Source organism: Pelmatolapia mariae, linkage group LG6, assembly GCF_036321145.2.
Source record: "Pelmatolapia mariae isolate MD_Pm_ZW linkage group LG6, Pm_UMD_F_2, whole genome shotgun sequence".
Classification (NCBI taxonomy): Eukaryota; Metazoa; Chordata; class Actinopteri; order Cichliformes; family Cichlidae; genus Pelmatolapia; species Pelmatolapia mariae.
Window position 1 is genome coordinate 23,798,152 of NC_086232.1, and position 16,678 is coordinate 23,814,829.

General features: G+C 38.9%; 2 protein-coding genes across 2 annotated transcripts; both read left to right on the forward strand.

Annotated features, from left to right (window-relative positions):
* The first annotated feature begins 225 nt into the window (after positions 1-225).
* Positions 226-8,104, forward strand: tmem134 (transmembrane protein 134). The gene is made up of 8 exons (XM_063475290.1): positions 226-492; positions 864-1,108; positions 2,976-3,043; positions 3,130-3,216; positions 3,285-3,361; positions 3,860-3,904; positions 7,552-7,605; positions 7,711-8,104. The coding sequence occupies exons 2-8, from the start codon at positions 908-910 to the stop codon at positions 7,791-7,793; spliced, it is 615 nt and encodes a 204-aa protein (XP_063331360.1). The 5' UTR covers positions 226-492; positions 864-907; the 3' UTR covers positions 7,794-8,104.
* A 3,946-nt stretch (positions 8,105-12,050) lies between these two features.
* On the forward strand, positions 12,051-16,434 carry aip (aryl hydrocarbon receptor interacting protein). Its single transcript, XM_063476254.1, has 7 exons — positions 12,051-12,183; positions 12,667-12,849; positions 12,935-13,123; positions 13,757-13,933; positions 14,082-14,223; positions 15,291-15,520; positions 15,648-16,434. Exons 1-7 carry the CDS (start codon positions 12,085-12,087, stop codon positions 15,651-15,653), a joined length of 1,026 nt encoding a protein of 341 aa, XP_063332324.1. The 5' UTR covers positions 12,051-12,084; the 3' UTR covers positions 15,654-16,434.
* Positions 16,435-16,678: the final 244 nt, after the last annotated feature.

Sequence of the window (16,678 nt, forward strand, 5' to 3'; positions counted from 1 at the left end):
TATCTTATATTATTCAGCATACACACACGCACACAGTGAACGCCTTTTTGAGTTATTGTCTCAAAATTTCAAGCTTTAAACTAAAAAAATTCAACTTACTGTATAGAAATTTCGAGTGACTTATGTAATGTTTTGCCATTTCGTAGGAATTTCATAAATTGTAATGATTGACCCAGTTTCTTGAGTTTTTTTCTCCTTCGATAACAAAAGTTAGCGGATCGATCGATAAAACGACACTCGATTCGGCGCCCTGGCTCGCACGCGAAGAGAGCGCTTTGGGCGTAATCAGTCGTATCTAATCGATTGCCGGTTGTCAAAAAAAAGAAGAGAGTCCAAACTTCTAAAGAAGTCGCACTACAGAAGCAAAACTAAGATACAGCTAACAGAAGGCTTTAAAACCACTTTTCTCAGGGCTTACAAAAATGTGACTCGTCACCGAACAAAGTTCAGAAGTCGAAGTTTCTTCGCAGGAGAAAAGATTTACTTAAGACAGTAAGTTTTCCTCCTGGTCATCTGATCGGACAGAAGAATGAGGACAAACAATGGCAGAGACCTACCTACAGGAAAGCCGTGTAGCCTCTGCTCTGTTGTACTTAGCCTCGATCCCATCCGCTGTTACGTCTAGGCAGCACGGCAGCTGTTTTCGCCATTTAAACTAATTCGAAAGTGGTGGAGTTACTTTTATGTAGGCATGTATGAGCGAACTTTAAACGTTTAAAGGGAAATGCTGTGGTTGGTGAGAGAAAACTCAGCAGCTGCTGAGTTAGTATTTTCACAGGCTGCTTCCTGCTGACTTTTAAGATTTCCTGCGATTTGAGGGATTAAAAATCCATATAACATTCATTATTACTCTTAAATCACAGTGAGCATCCGGCTACAGGACCTCAGGGTGTAAGAGGAAATCACCATGGCAACACAGTTTACCATCGACGATGCGTTTGTGCTGGAGGGAGATGAGGAGGGGGCTGTGACTGACGGAGAGCCGCAGGGATGGAAGGACAGAGAAGGAGGAGAGATGACATTTGGCCCTTTGAGTTTCTCCAAACCTCAGAATCATCCCTCACCTGCTGCCGCCGCCTCCCCTGAACCCACTAACCTCAAGTATCAGGTAGCATGCACACAAGAGATACAAAACATTGTTTGCATTTCTGTTTTCATGTTGCTGTTACATTTCCAGTGAGAGGCTGTCTGTTTCCTTTTTGATTGGTATCAGTTTTAGCTTGTAGTGTTTTTATAACAACATTACGAATTTGTAGATACAAACTCAAGAATTCAGCAAGTCCCTGTGAGCAAGGAAGACAGCTAACTTATCATTTTGAGGACTGAAAGAGAAGATCCAGGCTAAGGTGGGCAGCGATCGGCAGCAGCCAGTGAAATGAAACAAAAGAAGAAAGAAAACAAGAGCATGAAAAGATGCCAAAGAATAAAGAAGAAAAGAAATAAACCTTGGGAGCACACAATTTTAATGACATGTAACAATGAGATGATTTGAATCTATGTGGAGTGAAAGAGCAGGCTTCACGAGAGCTTCCGCTAGCAGCTCGAACATAAAGCAGCATTTTTAAATGGCTTTTTTTTTTTTGCGTTACCTCATCTAGCCATGACTGTAATCTTTGTCAAAAAAGGAAATATTTCAACCTTAAAGGAAGGAAGAGAGAGGGTGTCTGTCCACAGCCTAAACTGGGAGCTATTTCCACAAAAGATGTGTCTAGTAGCTCAAGGCTCTGCCTCCCATTATACTCTGGAGAACTGTAGGAGCCACAAAGGCTGCAGTCTGACAGCAGAGTGCTGTATTAGCATAACTTGTACACACCAACCACAGTATTATCTGTGATCTCTTTGTGCTGTTCTTCTGCAAACAGATATATTTACCAACACTGAGAAAAGTTTAAGAAAAATAGTGGTGGTAGATATTGTTTATACAGTAAAAGTTGCTCATTTTAGCCTGTTGCTAGGTGGTTGCCAGGCAACCTGATCCATCCTAATACTGAATGCATAATTCAACTTTTGTGGATGTAAATGAGACATTATTGCCATGAAATTAAAACAATAGGATGTCTTTACAATGTGTTATAGGAGCATAACAGTTAAAACTGGTCATTTTGTGACTGGCGGTAGCTAGGCAACATAATAAAATCATAATATGTGATATAAAAAACAGCTGGCAGGTGCCTAAGATGGGCTTGTGTGCCAAGTGTGGCTGTTCAAGCTATGAAGGTCAAGGAGGGATTCATGGAAACACACATAGATACAGTAAGTTATGGTAAAATGGAATCTGTAAGATGTGATGGAGCTTGGTTGTTAACCGTGTGAAAAGAACAATTTTAAACGTGGTTCTATCACAACATATTTGTGAAGGCCAGTGACTCGTGTAGATTACTGTTCAAAAGTCTTGAGCTGCCCTTCATTTCTATTTATTTTGCTTACAAGCAGCAAAGTGGTCTTGGGCAATAGTTCTTCAGGTTTTTTTTTCTCCACTTTACACTGACTACCTGAATCATTCAAGGATAAAAGCAGTACCTAACTAAAGGCATGAGCCAGTATTGTGTCTACACTTAACAGACAACTTAGCAAAGAACCAGTTTTAAATGATATTTCCTGGCACTTCATTCCTAGCAGCCTGTCACACAAACACATAATTTGTTCCCATTTCCTCTGGCGAATATATGAAAAATGCCAGAGATAACAGAGTTTAACAGAATAAAATATTTTGCACCAACAAGAAGATTCCTAGCATGCTGTGCAGTGTGTCCTCAAAAACAAAACTGGACAAACTGGGCATGTGAGGACAAAAGAAGAAGTGGGAGGCCTAATAAATTTCTACAGCAGATGAACATATCTGAAAGTCACGTCCTTAAGAAATAGGAAAAAAAAATCAAGCGACTATAATAACAGTATTACCTTTGCTTCCTCTCTGTGAGCTATACATTTTTCTTTGCCGTTTATATGACATCCATCATCTCCTCTTGTTTTAGAATCTGGAAAATGAAGACGCCTTGGGCAACAACGGGAATTCCTCTTTCAATAACTTCTTCAAAATCGGGTGGGTTCTGTAGTTCAGGTGTGATTTTTCTTTTCCCTGCTTCTTCTGTGAATGTGAGATGAAGCGTGTTTCTGCTTTCTCCGCAGTGACCCTGCAACACTGTCTTACTGCAGCTCTCAGTGGTCCTTCAGCACCTTGAGTTCAGTCACGCAGCTTTCTGCGCACTGCTGCGGGTAAGTTCGGTCTTCTCACACGGAGAAGCATAACAAACACGGTTACTTTAAAAACACGTTTCGCCTAGGTGGATGTCCCATCCGCTGGTGAAGAAAAACAGAAGGGTTGTTCTCTCTTCATTCCTTCTCCTCATCACTGGAGTTGGTAAGTACATGTTCTTGTCACTTATTACATATGAAACACACAAACCAGAACAATCTACTGAGAGAAACTTGTTTTTCTCATGTTTACTTGATTCATTTTGGCTGTTGGAGCATCACAGTAACAAGGGCTGCCTGCTCCCACTGTAGATGGTTTAGTGATTTTAATGTAATTTTGGTTTTAAACTCAAAAGAATTGCTTATCTCCAGTTAAATGACTGCAGTCTAAAAGGACAAACACACCTCTTCTTTCTGATTTTAAGTTCACTTCAAAATGACGCTCTAACATTAACACAAAGGCGCCACTCCAAATTGTTTTGCAATGTTACACCAGGTAGTTTGTTCCGTGTTGTGTCAGGCAATGATAGTCTTGGCACTTTGCACAGTGAACTTTGTCCCCCTGCACTGATCAACAGATTATGACAGAGTTATTGCCAGAATAACCAAACTAATAAAAACAGAACCTTTCAAACCTATAATGTTTGTGCTGTTTTTGTTTTAGCTCTTATTTTCACAGGTATTGGCATACAGCTCAATCCAAGTGCAGGTAAGGAAGATAAAATATTGACATGCAAAGCATTTAGACTGTTATTATTTTTTTCTTTTAGAAATGCATATTAGTCCAAATGCAAGCATACACAAAGAAGCACGTCACTTCTCAACTTCTATCAAATCATAAACAGACCAAACATGAATGAATGCAGGACTTATATAGTGGATTAAATAGTATAATTCAGAATGGAATGTTTTTATTAGAGTCCATTAGTGTTGGCGTGCTTTCCCACAAGTGGGAGGATCTCTGTGTTATCTTGACACACAAAAGAACACACAGAAAGCTGCCATAGTCCTTGCCTGCTACAGGACAGTATAGTTCTCAGTCCAGATCTCACAGTCTGTCTGCTTTTACGACTGGAGTGACAGAATCATAACAAGAATGATGTACAGCGGGTCTTTTTTGCTTGTTTCTTTGTTTTTTGTACCGCCTTATGACAATTAAGGTGACAATCCAGGATCGCTGAGTCACACAGGCTTAGAGACCAGTCCGCAACCACCTGTCGCTAGGGAAAACCATGCGTTGATTGTATGAAAAACTAGAGGAACTAAAAAAAGATGAGAAACTAGAGGCAGCTGTGGCAACCTGTTTGCAGCCGAAGTAGTCGCTCTGAGGTTTTCAATCTCCTCCAACAACCACTGCCAATCAGTCAGGGAACACATGTTTCCCTAGCAACCAGTGGCTTTATTATATCCATGGTAGATAACTGTCCTACACTTGAAAAGTGAAAAGTGCAAATATTTCATGCTGACTGACCGTAGTGCATAGGGGTCATCTCAGACTTGACATGATGGTATTTGTCTCAGTCAGCATCTGCTTTTGTTGAGAACAATTTAACCCTCGCTCAGCATCTTCAGCATCTGAACATTTTTGGGGTTTTTTGTAAATAAATGATAACATGGTGCATAATCTTTGTAGCAACTAGTTGGCTGACTTCCCGCTAACCTCAAACTCCACTGAACGTCTTTAAATCCTCTTTTTCTTGGATGCCTGGAGGTTTTACTTTATGGTTACACCTGGGGGAACAGCCACCCTGATAATTTAAATTCAGCTGAAAAGACTTTTGACCGTTATCCACTGTCAGTGGTCCCTCAGTTTATGGGAACCGAAGGAGCATTTGCACTTGGAAATGGCAGATGGCTTAAGGTTTAGGCTGTAGACGGTGATCACAATTTCACCTAGAACACCTAAAACTTCCACTCGTCCTCTAAAATAACTTCTTCAAGCTTACGCATTGTTACTACACACAATGTTGTCAGCAGAATGTTTGTAATGTAGCAACAAACCTATACAAGAATCGCTGTTTCTTACTGTCGGGGAAATCTTTAGTTAGATCATTGTAAGTGTAGTATGGGTGTGAATAAAGCTCATAGTAGTCCACAGCTGTGTATCCGTCCACATTATACCTGCAATGTTTTGCGGACAGGACAGGCTTTGCCACATTGGAAAAATCTTGTGGAAATAAAATATCTTTTTTCCAGTAAGTTGACCATTTTTTCTGAACCCTCCATTACTCACTGTGTTTCTATCTTTGGCCAAATGGAATTCAATTGGTTGGTGATTTCAGTATGTCTTTGTGAGCTGGGTGGATACTCTGATGTGTCGTATCCACCCTTGCTTTTATGGACATGAGCTGACATTGGATGATTCATGTTAGCAAACATTGCATTGTTTTTCTTGGCCTTCATCTATTCATATACTCTGTGGTGTGTTTTCAGGTGGTTGAATGACTTAGTTCGTGTTGCCTTGCAGTGCAAACTCTTTGCATATGAAGTATTCTTGGTTAATATCTCTTGTGCTAAATCTGAAGTATTACCAAACAGCAGATGAGGATCTGCTTCAAGGAGCAAGCTCTTCACCTTCTGCCTCACCGGACATTTGAATTTCGTTATTTATGCAGGCACGTGTTCAGGCACTGATTTAAGGGGCGCTTGATTTACTTTTGCTTTGAACTCAATTGACAGAACAAGCATTTTCAATATTGGTCAATCATGTTTGTCGAGTTGTGGGAAGCTGAATTCGTGATTGAGTTTCAAATTTGGTTAACTGTGCAGCCCTAGTGCAACGCTCTGACTGCATGCTTGCGATAAGTTTGTATTGAATGAGATCACACTTCACATTCCATATAGTGCAGAGGTCTGCTGGGCCCGGTAGTGGCTCTGTGTGTCACATGTTTAGCTATCTTGAACCTCTCTTGCCTTGTCTTTGATTAGTAGTGTCCCTTTTGTTTTTTCTGCCTCCAAACCTCTAAAAAGCTGAGTGTTCAATACTTCTCATCTTGTATTTCTGTACAAACCCAGTGCATTTTATCAAGTATCTATATGTTCAGAACTGTTATTCAGAATTTCTTTGGCTTTACAACCAGGATTCATAATGAATTAAAGTCTGTCAGACAAGTTTTAAAAAGTCTTTTCAGACCAAATGAGCCTTGCTTTTCACCTTTACAAAAATCAGCACCTCCCATTAAATTGGTCTACACATTCCATGAATATGAGCTTCAAATGCTCACCCTGAGTTACGTACTTTTAATTAGTCACGTCTGCCTTTTTGTATAGAGTGTCTCCTCTCCAGCTTGAGGCAGAAATCAAGCAATTAATGTGCTCTTTGGGATGAGCTCACCCACAACATATTAAGAAAATGTCACCAGGCTGAGTCCAAATAGATAAGAAGATCAATTTGCCTTTCATAAGTAGCTACAGGAGCAGGTGCAACTCTGCAATTAAGCTGTAAAATCTGCTTGAGAAATTTCGTTATCTAAAGTTGACTGGGCATACTTCCATAACACCGAGTCCTGCATGAGTAATTTTAAATAAGTAATTTTGTAGAAAAACAAGTTAGGCAAGATAAAGCCGCTGCATAATATGGCTCAAGCTTGTTTGTTTGTTTTCCCACTAAATTGCTTACTTACTTAAAATTACTTACACACTACTTACATTTACTTGCAGTATAATGTGCATGCATTCTTTTTTAAAGTGTTTTACACTGTTCAGACTCCTTTCATGTGCAACATAAAGTGAGATCACATAGTGAAGGAAAGAGGCCAGTTATATCCTGGTTTGTTTATGAAAATTACAACAAAATCCTGTGAGCTGTAGTTATAAATGTGGTTTGCTGTTCCCACAGGCAGCTGCAAATATCACAGATTGAGCTACAGATGAAATCTTTGACACCACCACTTAAATTTTGCCTAACCAAACTGAAAGTACCATCGATATTGATGGTAATATATTAGGAATTTGCAGTTTGGCTGTTTCTGCTGTCCTCTGGCGTTACCTCAATGTTCTCCATTTTCATGCCTTCCCTTCAGCCACATAATTTATAATCATAAGATATTTTTTCACCTTCTTGTTCACACCTTTTATTAATGTTGTTGGAAAACTAAGCATTGATTTCCAACAACAACATGTTAATCTTGTCAAAAGAGTAGTTAGTTATTTTCAATATTTATGCAGGCTAATCAGCTGTAGCTTCAGATGTACTGTACAGGCAATCCTCTCATTTAACTTAGCATTTCTGGCTGTTTCAGAGCATGTAAATGTTAAATGGAGCGGTAGTTATGTAGTACTTTCTTAATCTAATTAAGAACTCAAAGCGCTGTGTGTGTTTTCTCTTGACTGTAGCTAATAAAACTGTCCCCACAGGTATTTCAAGTGCTATTTTCTTCATTCCTGGATTTCTTCTGTTTATCCCTGGAGGTAATTTTGTTTATTTTTTTCTCTTAAACCTTTTACTTGTCTTTTTAAGTGCAAAGCTTTGTTTTGATGAATGCTAATATTGCCATTCTCTGTGTTCGCCGGCAGTGTACCATGTGATTTACATCAGCTGTGCAGTCCGTGGTAGAAGAGGCTTCAAACTGTTCTACCTACCTTATTTTGAAAAATGAAATTTCATGCGACCACACATGTTCACTACATTTCTTTCAACTATGTTAAAATTAATGGTATTTTGACACTCATAAGATATATTGACCTGTTTTTTGTTGTTTTTCTTTGTTTTTGGTTTGTTTGACATATTGACCACTCCTACTTTTACCACTCAGCGCCTTCACTATATTTCCACTCCATGAACTGACATTACTGTATGCGTATACCAAAAAGACCACCGTCTCGCCTGTGTATTCTGTTTTACGTGAAAGATGACTGTGAAATTACAATAAAATGTTGTATATTTTAATTTGTGTCAGTTTGTTTTAATGAAAAGCCATTCATTTAAATCATGATATATTTCACAATATATTTAAAATGTAAATGTTATATAGTTCAAAATCAGGCATTTACCTCTGCATCTGTTATTGAGTGCATTTTTCAGTAAAATCTATTTTTGACCTTCTGGTGCTATTTCTTGGTTCTAAGAACGTGTTTGTCCATGACTCACTCCATTCATCCACTGTTCTGAAAGGTATTACGCATTTATTCAATTTGTAAGGCTAATTGAGAAGTAGCTTTGGGTCTGCTTTCAAAGGCAGATGGATCAAATCTATTTAACAGAAGCATTAGGATTGCACAAAAACACTTAAGTAATACCTCTTTAGTTTTGTGTATTGCAAGGGATTTATTTTGTGCTTTCTATTCAGTCTTCTGATAGAGGACATATTTTTTGTTTGTATCTTTATAAATATTAAAATACAGGGTGGGCCATTTATATGGATACACCGTAATAACATGGGAATGGTTGGTGATATTAAAGTCCTGTTTGTGGCACATTAGTATATGTGAGGGGGCAAACTCCTCAAGATGGGTGGTGACCATGGTGGCCATTTAGAAGTCGGCCATCTTGGATACAACTTTTGTTTTTTCAATAGGAAGAGGGCCATGTGACACATCAAACTTATTGGTAATGTCACAAGAAAAACAATGGTGTGCTTGGTTTCAACGTAACTTTATTCTTTCATGAGTTATTTACAAGTTTCTGACCACTTATAAAATGTGTTCAATGTGCTGCCCATTGTGTTGGATTGTCAGTGCAACCCTCTTCTCCCACTCTTCACACACTGATAGCAACACCGCAGGAGAAATGCCAGCACAGGCATCCAGTATCCGCAGTTTCAGTTGCTGCACATCTCGTCTCTTCACACCATAGACAACTGCCTTTAGATGACCCCAATATATATATATACATATATATATATATATATATCTATATATATATATAGATATAGATATAGATATAGATATATTGTTATATACAAATTCATGGTCCAAAGTTTGGATGTATGTAGTAATTGCTGTTAAATTTACTTTAAATTTAAATTTAGTACTTTCTTTTTAAATGGTCCATTGACCGACTTCCAGCATGTTTCTTTTTCAGATTTTGAGGCCATGTTTGAACGTATCTGAAAAAGCTATTAAGGATAAAAGCCTGAAATTTGATCTGAACCGGGATACATCAAAAAATGTCTATTGCCTTAAAATATGAAAAAGTCCCATATTTGAGCACACATTAAAAAAAATAATAAACTTCACATTGCAAAAGTCAATTAGTGATAATTTCTGGATGGTATATGGTATTTCACAGTAATGTAAAATGAAACGTAGAATACTTTAACGTGAAATTTTTAGTCACAAATATAACGAAAAGGCTATTTTCATTATACTTTTATGCTGGCAAATATTACAAAATGCAACACAAAATAAGTTAATGAAATCAGTAAAAAAAAACAGTAGATACCATTTTTGGACCTACTGCCCTGGAGGAGTCTCATCATTCAGCTTAAATTTAAAATATGCTTAGAGACATTGGTCTTGAGCAGTAGTCCAGTCCTTGTATCTAACCATTTTTATAGATTTTTTTTTTTAAATACTGACCTATGAATCATTCAAGCATAAAAAGGCACCTAAATCAGTCAGTGTTGGGTCTACCTGTAACAGACAACTAAGCAAAGAACCAATTTTAAGCCTGTGATTAACACACATGATTTGATGCCATTCCCTCTGTTAAATCTACAAAAAATTCCAAAGTGCATTAATTTGTTTTTCACATAAATTAACATCATATTAATTAGAGTATTACTTGATGAGACAATAAAAGGAAATTTGGTAAGATTTGGAGGAGCATATGCTGATCACATATTTTTTTATGAGCAGAAGCGACAACAGGACAGAGCAGGTGAGAATAGAAAAGATGAGGCATGAGGCATGCACATGAAAAAACAGAGGTAGTGGAGAGGTGAAGATGAAGAGAGAATCAGTACAACAGAAAAGAGCTAGAACAAGTTTTCAGAGCTCACATTTGCCATAATTCAAAAAGTGGCCAGATCAGATAAGACACACAGAAGACATGACACCTGACTTGATCCTTGTACATTTTTAAAGCAAACTGATAAACCTGAACTTTCTTTTAATTATGTGACCTTAAAACAATGTAAAAATATAAAGTCTACACATCTAGTGAAAATGCATAAGATGTATGAGTCTCCAACATTCCAAACATTACCTTGGATGCTTATATTGTATATACCTTAGTGAATGTGATGTTTCTAATAGGGTGTTACTCTGGGACAGATGGGTTTATGGCTAGAATCACAGTATATCTATTATAATAAATTGAATTGCAGCACTGTGCTACATATACTGCCACTGGTTTGGTACTTCAAGCCTGATCAGATCAGGTATGAGTATGACAAACCAGAAGGCTTTTAATCACATTTTATTCCTAATGCCACAAAGGACCACTACCTCTTTACTATCTCACAAATCCTCTGTAGAGTGTGGATCTATGAAAGTAAGCTAAACAAGCACTTGAATGTTCAGGGTTGATTTAATTGACCCTTAAAAAGAGCAATTGGACCCAATAAACAGAAACTATTTCCATTTAAATTGACAATAGATTATTCCAGATATCTAAATCTCCAGTGATCCCAGTTTTAAAAAGAAATAACAGCAATAATAACAAACCCAATGAAGGACACTTGGGTTCTTCTGCTTTCCTGTCATACTGGTCAGATAACTGCTGAGCCAGGAGTAAGGTAGCGCTATCTTAAAAACAACAGGGTTCTTGGTGATCTGCACTGATGATCCCTCTGTATGAAGCTACAATGTTTGGACCATTATGATGAGAAAAAATAGCGGTAATTCACAAAAATGAATAAGTCCATCTGCCCGAGGCTAGCAGGTAGAGTGTGGGAAATCAATGAGTTGCAGGCTTTCACATCCACACAGAGGAGGAAAAATAACAGATAATCACAGTGTGTATGCTGCTGGCAGTGTGTTTGAGATCACTGTCATGCTGAAAAATGAAGCTGTTGCCCATCAGATGCTTTCCAGATTATATTGCATGGTGGGCCAAAATCTGATGGCACTTTTCTGTGTTCATATTCCCATCAAATGTGGCACGATCTTCAACATCCCTGGCTGAAATGCACCGACCATGACAGAGGCTTCACTGTGTTTTACAGATGGCTGTACCTCAGCCTTTTCTCTCTGGTCTCCTTCCTTCAGAATGGCTTCCTGACAGCCACCCTTCCAGTTAGACAGTTTCTGATGAGCCTTCAGTCAACAGTAGATGGATCAACTAAGAATCTCTCAGGTCCTGTGTCAGGTCTTCACTGGATTTGTTTTGTGCTTGAATGATTTGTGGGTCAGTGTTAAGTTACTTAACAAACAAACAAACATTCCTCTAAAAAATGTAAGGTACAAGGTCTGGACTGAAAATGAGTAAAAAAAAAAAAAAAAAGCAGCCAATGTCTAAAGAAAATCTCTGAAAGACCTGCAGAAATCCTGGAGAACTATTGCTCAAGACAACATTAAGTCTCTCTCCTCGGAAAGAAAATATAAAGAGATGAGGGGGTGGCTCAAGACTTTTGCACAGTAATGTACATAGAGAACTCATAAAAAGTAAGAACATATGAAACGTTTGTGTGTGTGTGTGTTTGTAAATAAAACAAATACGTTGCATTATTCCGATATTCGAGAGCGCCATCATCTGGCGACATCGGGACTGTTATTACCAGGAGGTAATATCAATGTAATAAAAGCGTAGCTAAATAATAATCTTATTAATCTATTTATTTCGTTATTTTGCGTGTTTGTTTCTGAGCATCTACAACTGTAAACCATTACAGCTGTTTTTCTTTTAAAACGAAAAGCTCGCGCTAGATGACGCCCCTAATGACGTCTTACGAAACGACAGCACTCGCGAAAGATCGTGATTTCTCGTGAACTGAGAGTCGACCGAGGATGGAGGAAGAGGCTCGCAAGCTTCTCGCGGAGGGAATTAAAAAGAAATTAATCAGTCCCGGTAAAGGAGACTTATCGACCTTTCCCAATGGAACTAAGGTAAGACCTCCGGTCCCAGCGACTGATCGGGTTCAATCCAGGCTTTAGTCTGAGTAACGCGACGAGGTACGTTAGCTAATGCTATCGGCGTTTATACCTTTGCTAACACTTTGGACTCGAGTCAGTCTGAGTCTTTGCTGTACCGGACGCTTCTGTGTACACACATCGCCGACAAGCTAGAGTGCCTTGTCGATTTATGGTGATACAGTAGTAGATGGGGTTAGGATCGTTTTAGGCCTGGTTCGTTCCCCCCCCCTACCGTTTCATCTGATGGAAAGGTAGGGGCGGGAACAGGATGGCCTGTGTTTGTGAATTCTGATTCGTTGAGCTGTCACGTCAGTCAATTTTCCATTGTTGTGATTGGTCACAGTGCGATACAACGCAGACCCTTTACAGATATGTCATTTGGGGGTGCTAATTCTTTGTTTTAGGTAATAACACTATTTTAGTTTGTTAAAAGACTCGTTCCCTTTTTATGATCAGGTGGTCTTTCACTACCGCACCAGCCTGTGTGAGGGCGCCATGCTGGATGACTCCAGAACCATGGGGGGCCGCAGCAAACCCATGGAGCTCATCCTGGGCAAAAAGTTTAAACTGGCTGTGTGGGAAAGACTGGTCATCACTATGAGAGAAGGAGAAATTGCAGAATTTACCTGTGACACCAAGGTTGGTAAGCTGGTGATACTGGAATTGATTGGTTAAACAGTTCGTTCTTCCTCAGGGTTGATTGTATCTCTGTCTCATTCCTCAGCACACAGCACTCTATCCGCTTGTGTCCCAGTCCTTAAGAAACATCAGTGTTGGTAAGGACCCTCTGGAAGGCCAGAGGCACTGTTGTGGCATTGCCCAGATCCACTCGCACCACTCTCTGGGTCACAAGGACCTGGATCATCTCCAAGCCAATCCACAGCCACTTGTCTTTGGTATCGAGCTGCTGAAGGTGAGCAGGAAGGAGAGCAACATCAGTGGTGGTGCTGGGTTGGGTTGCAGTAATTGCACCAATACAGAACTTGAGTTTTTATACATATATATTTTTGTATTTTCTTTATTGATTAGGCCAATATAGATTGTGCTGTTAGTCCAAAGTGACACCTTAATAACACTTGTTTTATCTAACCAGTAGTTCAAACTTAATAAAGCTTCTTTTTTATTCACAAAGGGTCACCACAGCAGGTAGCACTGCATGTTTGATTTGTCAAATTTTTAAATATGAAGGATCGTGATGTTATCTTATTATCATTATCCATTAAGTAGATCAGTGACTAAATGAGCTAATAGGCAGTAGAATCTCACTTGTCAAAAGTTGGTACTGTAAAACATTTATTTTTATATGAAAAATTATGATCAGAATAGTTTCCAGTTAATTAGCTATAAATCAAATAATTGTTTCAGCTTGTATTAACTGTAAAGTTGTTTAATCTATATTAGAAAATATTTTTCACGCTTTTCATGGGATCATGAAAAAGGAAAGAAAATACTAGTCAAATATAATACACTCATTATATTCCATTAATAGGTGCATCAAATATACTAAGGGGTTAATATGTAATCACGTGTCTCTCTGCCTGCCCAGGTTCTTCCTCCCGGGTCGTTCCAGTTGGATGTGTGGGCCATGACGGATGAGGAGAAACTCAGTTTTGTGCCTCAGATCCACGAGGAGGGCAACAAACTCTTCAAAGAAGGCCACATCAGTGAGGCCAGAGACAAATACTACAATGGCATCGCCTGCCTTAAAAACCTACAGATGAAGGTTGGGGGACAGTCGCACATTTTGTGCTCTGATAACCATGGACACATTGCTTTCATACATTTCTTTCCTTGAATATGTTTTTAAGTGGAATTAAGATTTGTGTCTCTAGTTGTCATTTTGTGAATACTTTGTGAAATCTTTTATTCAGGAGCAACCTGGAGCTGAAAGTTGGTTAAAGTTGGACCAGATGATCACAACACTGCTTCTCAACTACTGTCAGTGCCTCTTGCTCGAGGGCCAGTATTACGAGGTCATCGAACACTGCTCATCCCTGCTCTTCAAATACGAGAGTAAGGCTGCCTGACTCAAATTTAGTTAGTTGGCACCAATTTCACTGCTGACGGATGACACCACTTTAACATTGGCATCTTGCTTAATACAGCATTAGCTGCTTTCTCTATTTTGCCTTTCTGTGGCACATAATTCATCATCTTTGCTGAGAAAATTGGTAAAATACATCTTTTATTCATTTTTTTTAAACAAATGTGACTCTGTTAGGGTCAGTTTTGTCAAAGTTGTCACAGATTGCATAACTTCAATTATTTGCTCCTTTTACGCTTGACTCTGACACTGCCACAACTACTAGCCTCATCACCAAAGATAAGTCGCACCTCCTGGCGTAGGTCTGGATGTGGATCATCTGGTTCCACCTCGTGGCCACAGATGCAACCACGCACCGATGTCATGCCCATGTCCTCGGATCCACTCCGGGGTATTACACAGGAAGTTGAACAGACGCAGAAACCAGCCTGAACCTGACTGATCGTATCAGTTGTGGTTGTCGTATTAGTCTTGTTTTTTTCATTTCTATATTAAAATGGTAAAATACTGTTACTATTTTTGGCATTTATTCTTTACCATTTGGGAGTTTTGTCACCAACACAAGGGTGCTCAGCATAATAATATAATTCATTATACGTAGGTTATTTTACTTGTGACAGCTGATTGCTTCACAAATTGCCCTCCGCACATACAAACACTAAACTATATCACATGCCATACAAGTGAACTGTGCAGTTGTTCAGGGTTATTATGGCATGAAAAAGCGTCTCACTGTCATTAATATTATTGGACGCTGCTATTCTCTTGTTAGCTCATCCGTCCGAAGGTTTGATGTGATGGCAAGGCACAAGAATTGCTCCTCCTGCTACTGTGGTAGTCAGATTTTAGTAAAACAAGTGTTTTTGGGCCTCCTCGACTTCACAGTGGATTTAAATTCTTGTTAGATTTAGAAAAAACTTTCTTTCTGCATGTCTCACATTACAATAATCTGCAAATTATGATGGATAACGAGCCAGTTGAGCTCCTGTGTCACCAATGTTGTCGTTTGAATAGCTGTTCTTCCTCCTCCTAACAGACAACGTAAAGGCCCTTTACAAGCGTGCTAAAGCCCACGCTGCCGTGTGGAACGAGGTGGAGGCGCGAGCCGACTTTGCGAAGCTCTTGGAACTGGATCCTTCTCTGGGACCGTCTGTGGCCAAGGAGCTGAAAACCATGGAGGAGAGGATCCGCTCCAAACAGAAAGAGGAAAAGGGTCGCTACAAGGACCTGTTCAACTACAACACGCCACCAGCCACTGCCACTACAGTCAGTCCAGTTTGAGTTTTTCCTAATTGCACTGATCATATTCACAGGCCCACAAGTGAGCAGCTTGTTTTGTAAGTAAGTCGTATTGTGTTTTAATGAAGCGTGTTATATCCTTTCCTTCTCGCAGGGATGAAGTCTCGATGAGTTGGACTCGAGAGGATGCCTGTTAATTTCAAGATGGAGGAGAGAAACAGTCGGTGCGCTCGGCGTTTCACTTTTATTCCATCCAAGCCAAACACCCAGCCACGGGTCGATGCGCAAACAAAACTTGCATTGCAGCTTTAGTCCTCTAAATGTTAAATTAAGATTTTGATTTGAAAATGTTTATGTTGTAGCTGGAATTTAAAGTGAAAACCCAGTTTTTTTTAGAGGACTGTAATATAAGGCAGAGCCATTAATTCAGTCTGTGATATTAATTTAAAGGAATTTTTTTTTTTTTTTCCCATTTACCTTCTTAAAGGGAGTGTTTTCCTTTTAATGATCAACTTATCTGCAATTTGGGAGCCCATTACCAGACAAAAATGATCAGAAAATCTTTTTTTTGACAATCATGTACTCACATGCATCTCATCATCTTTGCCTCGCACCCCCTTTCTATCATGGTCACAGCAGAATCACCATTACTACATGATACGTGGGCCATGAAACGTAACCTCTGCAACAATCTTATACAACACTTTCATTGTCTTTGCTTTCTACTGTGTACTTATTATTTCATGTATGTACTAAATACTACCTTTATTTTTATGTCAAGATGTACTCTGCGCAAACTCACAGTATCTCATTCACTTGCTTAGAAAAAGCTACTCTTTACTGTTCATGTGAAGCAGTGGGTCATTTAGCCCAAGCTTGCCTGCAGTAACATTATTGAGGTTGTGGTTGTGGAACTGTAAATAAATGTGTGTTTATCCTCAGCTTTGTGTTTCGTTAAATACGGCCTATAGAGCTGGAATTTAAAAAAATATATATATATATTAGGATGTTTTCTATCAATCAGAAGTCTTGAGTGAAAAAAACAAATCGTCCTTGCTCTTTAAATGTTTTTTAGATTAAGGCTGTTAAGTTTAATTTCCTAAAAAAAATAAATAAATCTGCTAAGTATGTTGTCAAAACACTATTTCCAAGGTCAATAAACATTTCAACTACTTTTATAAAAAA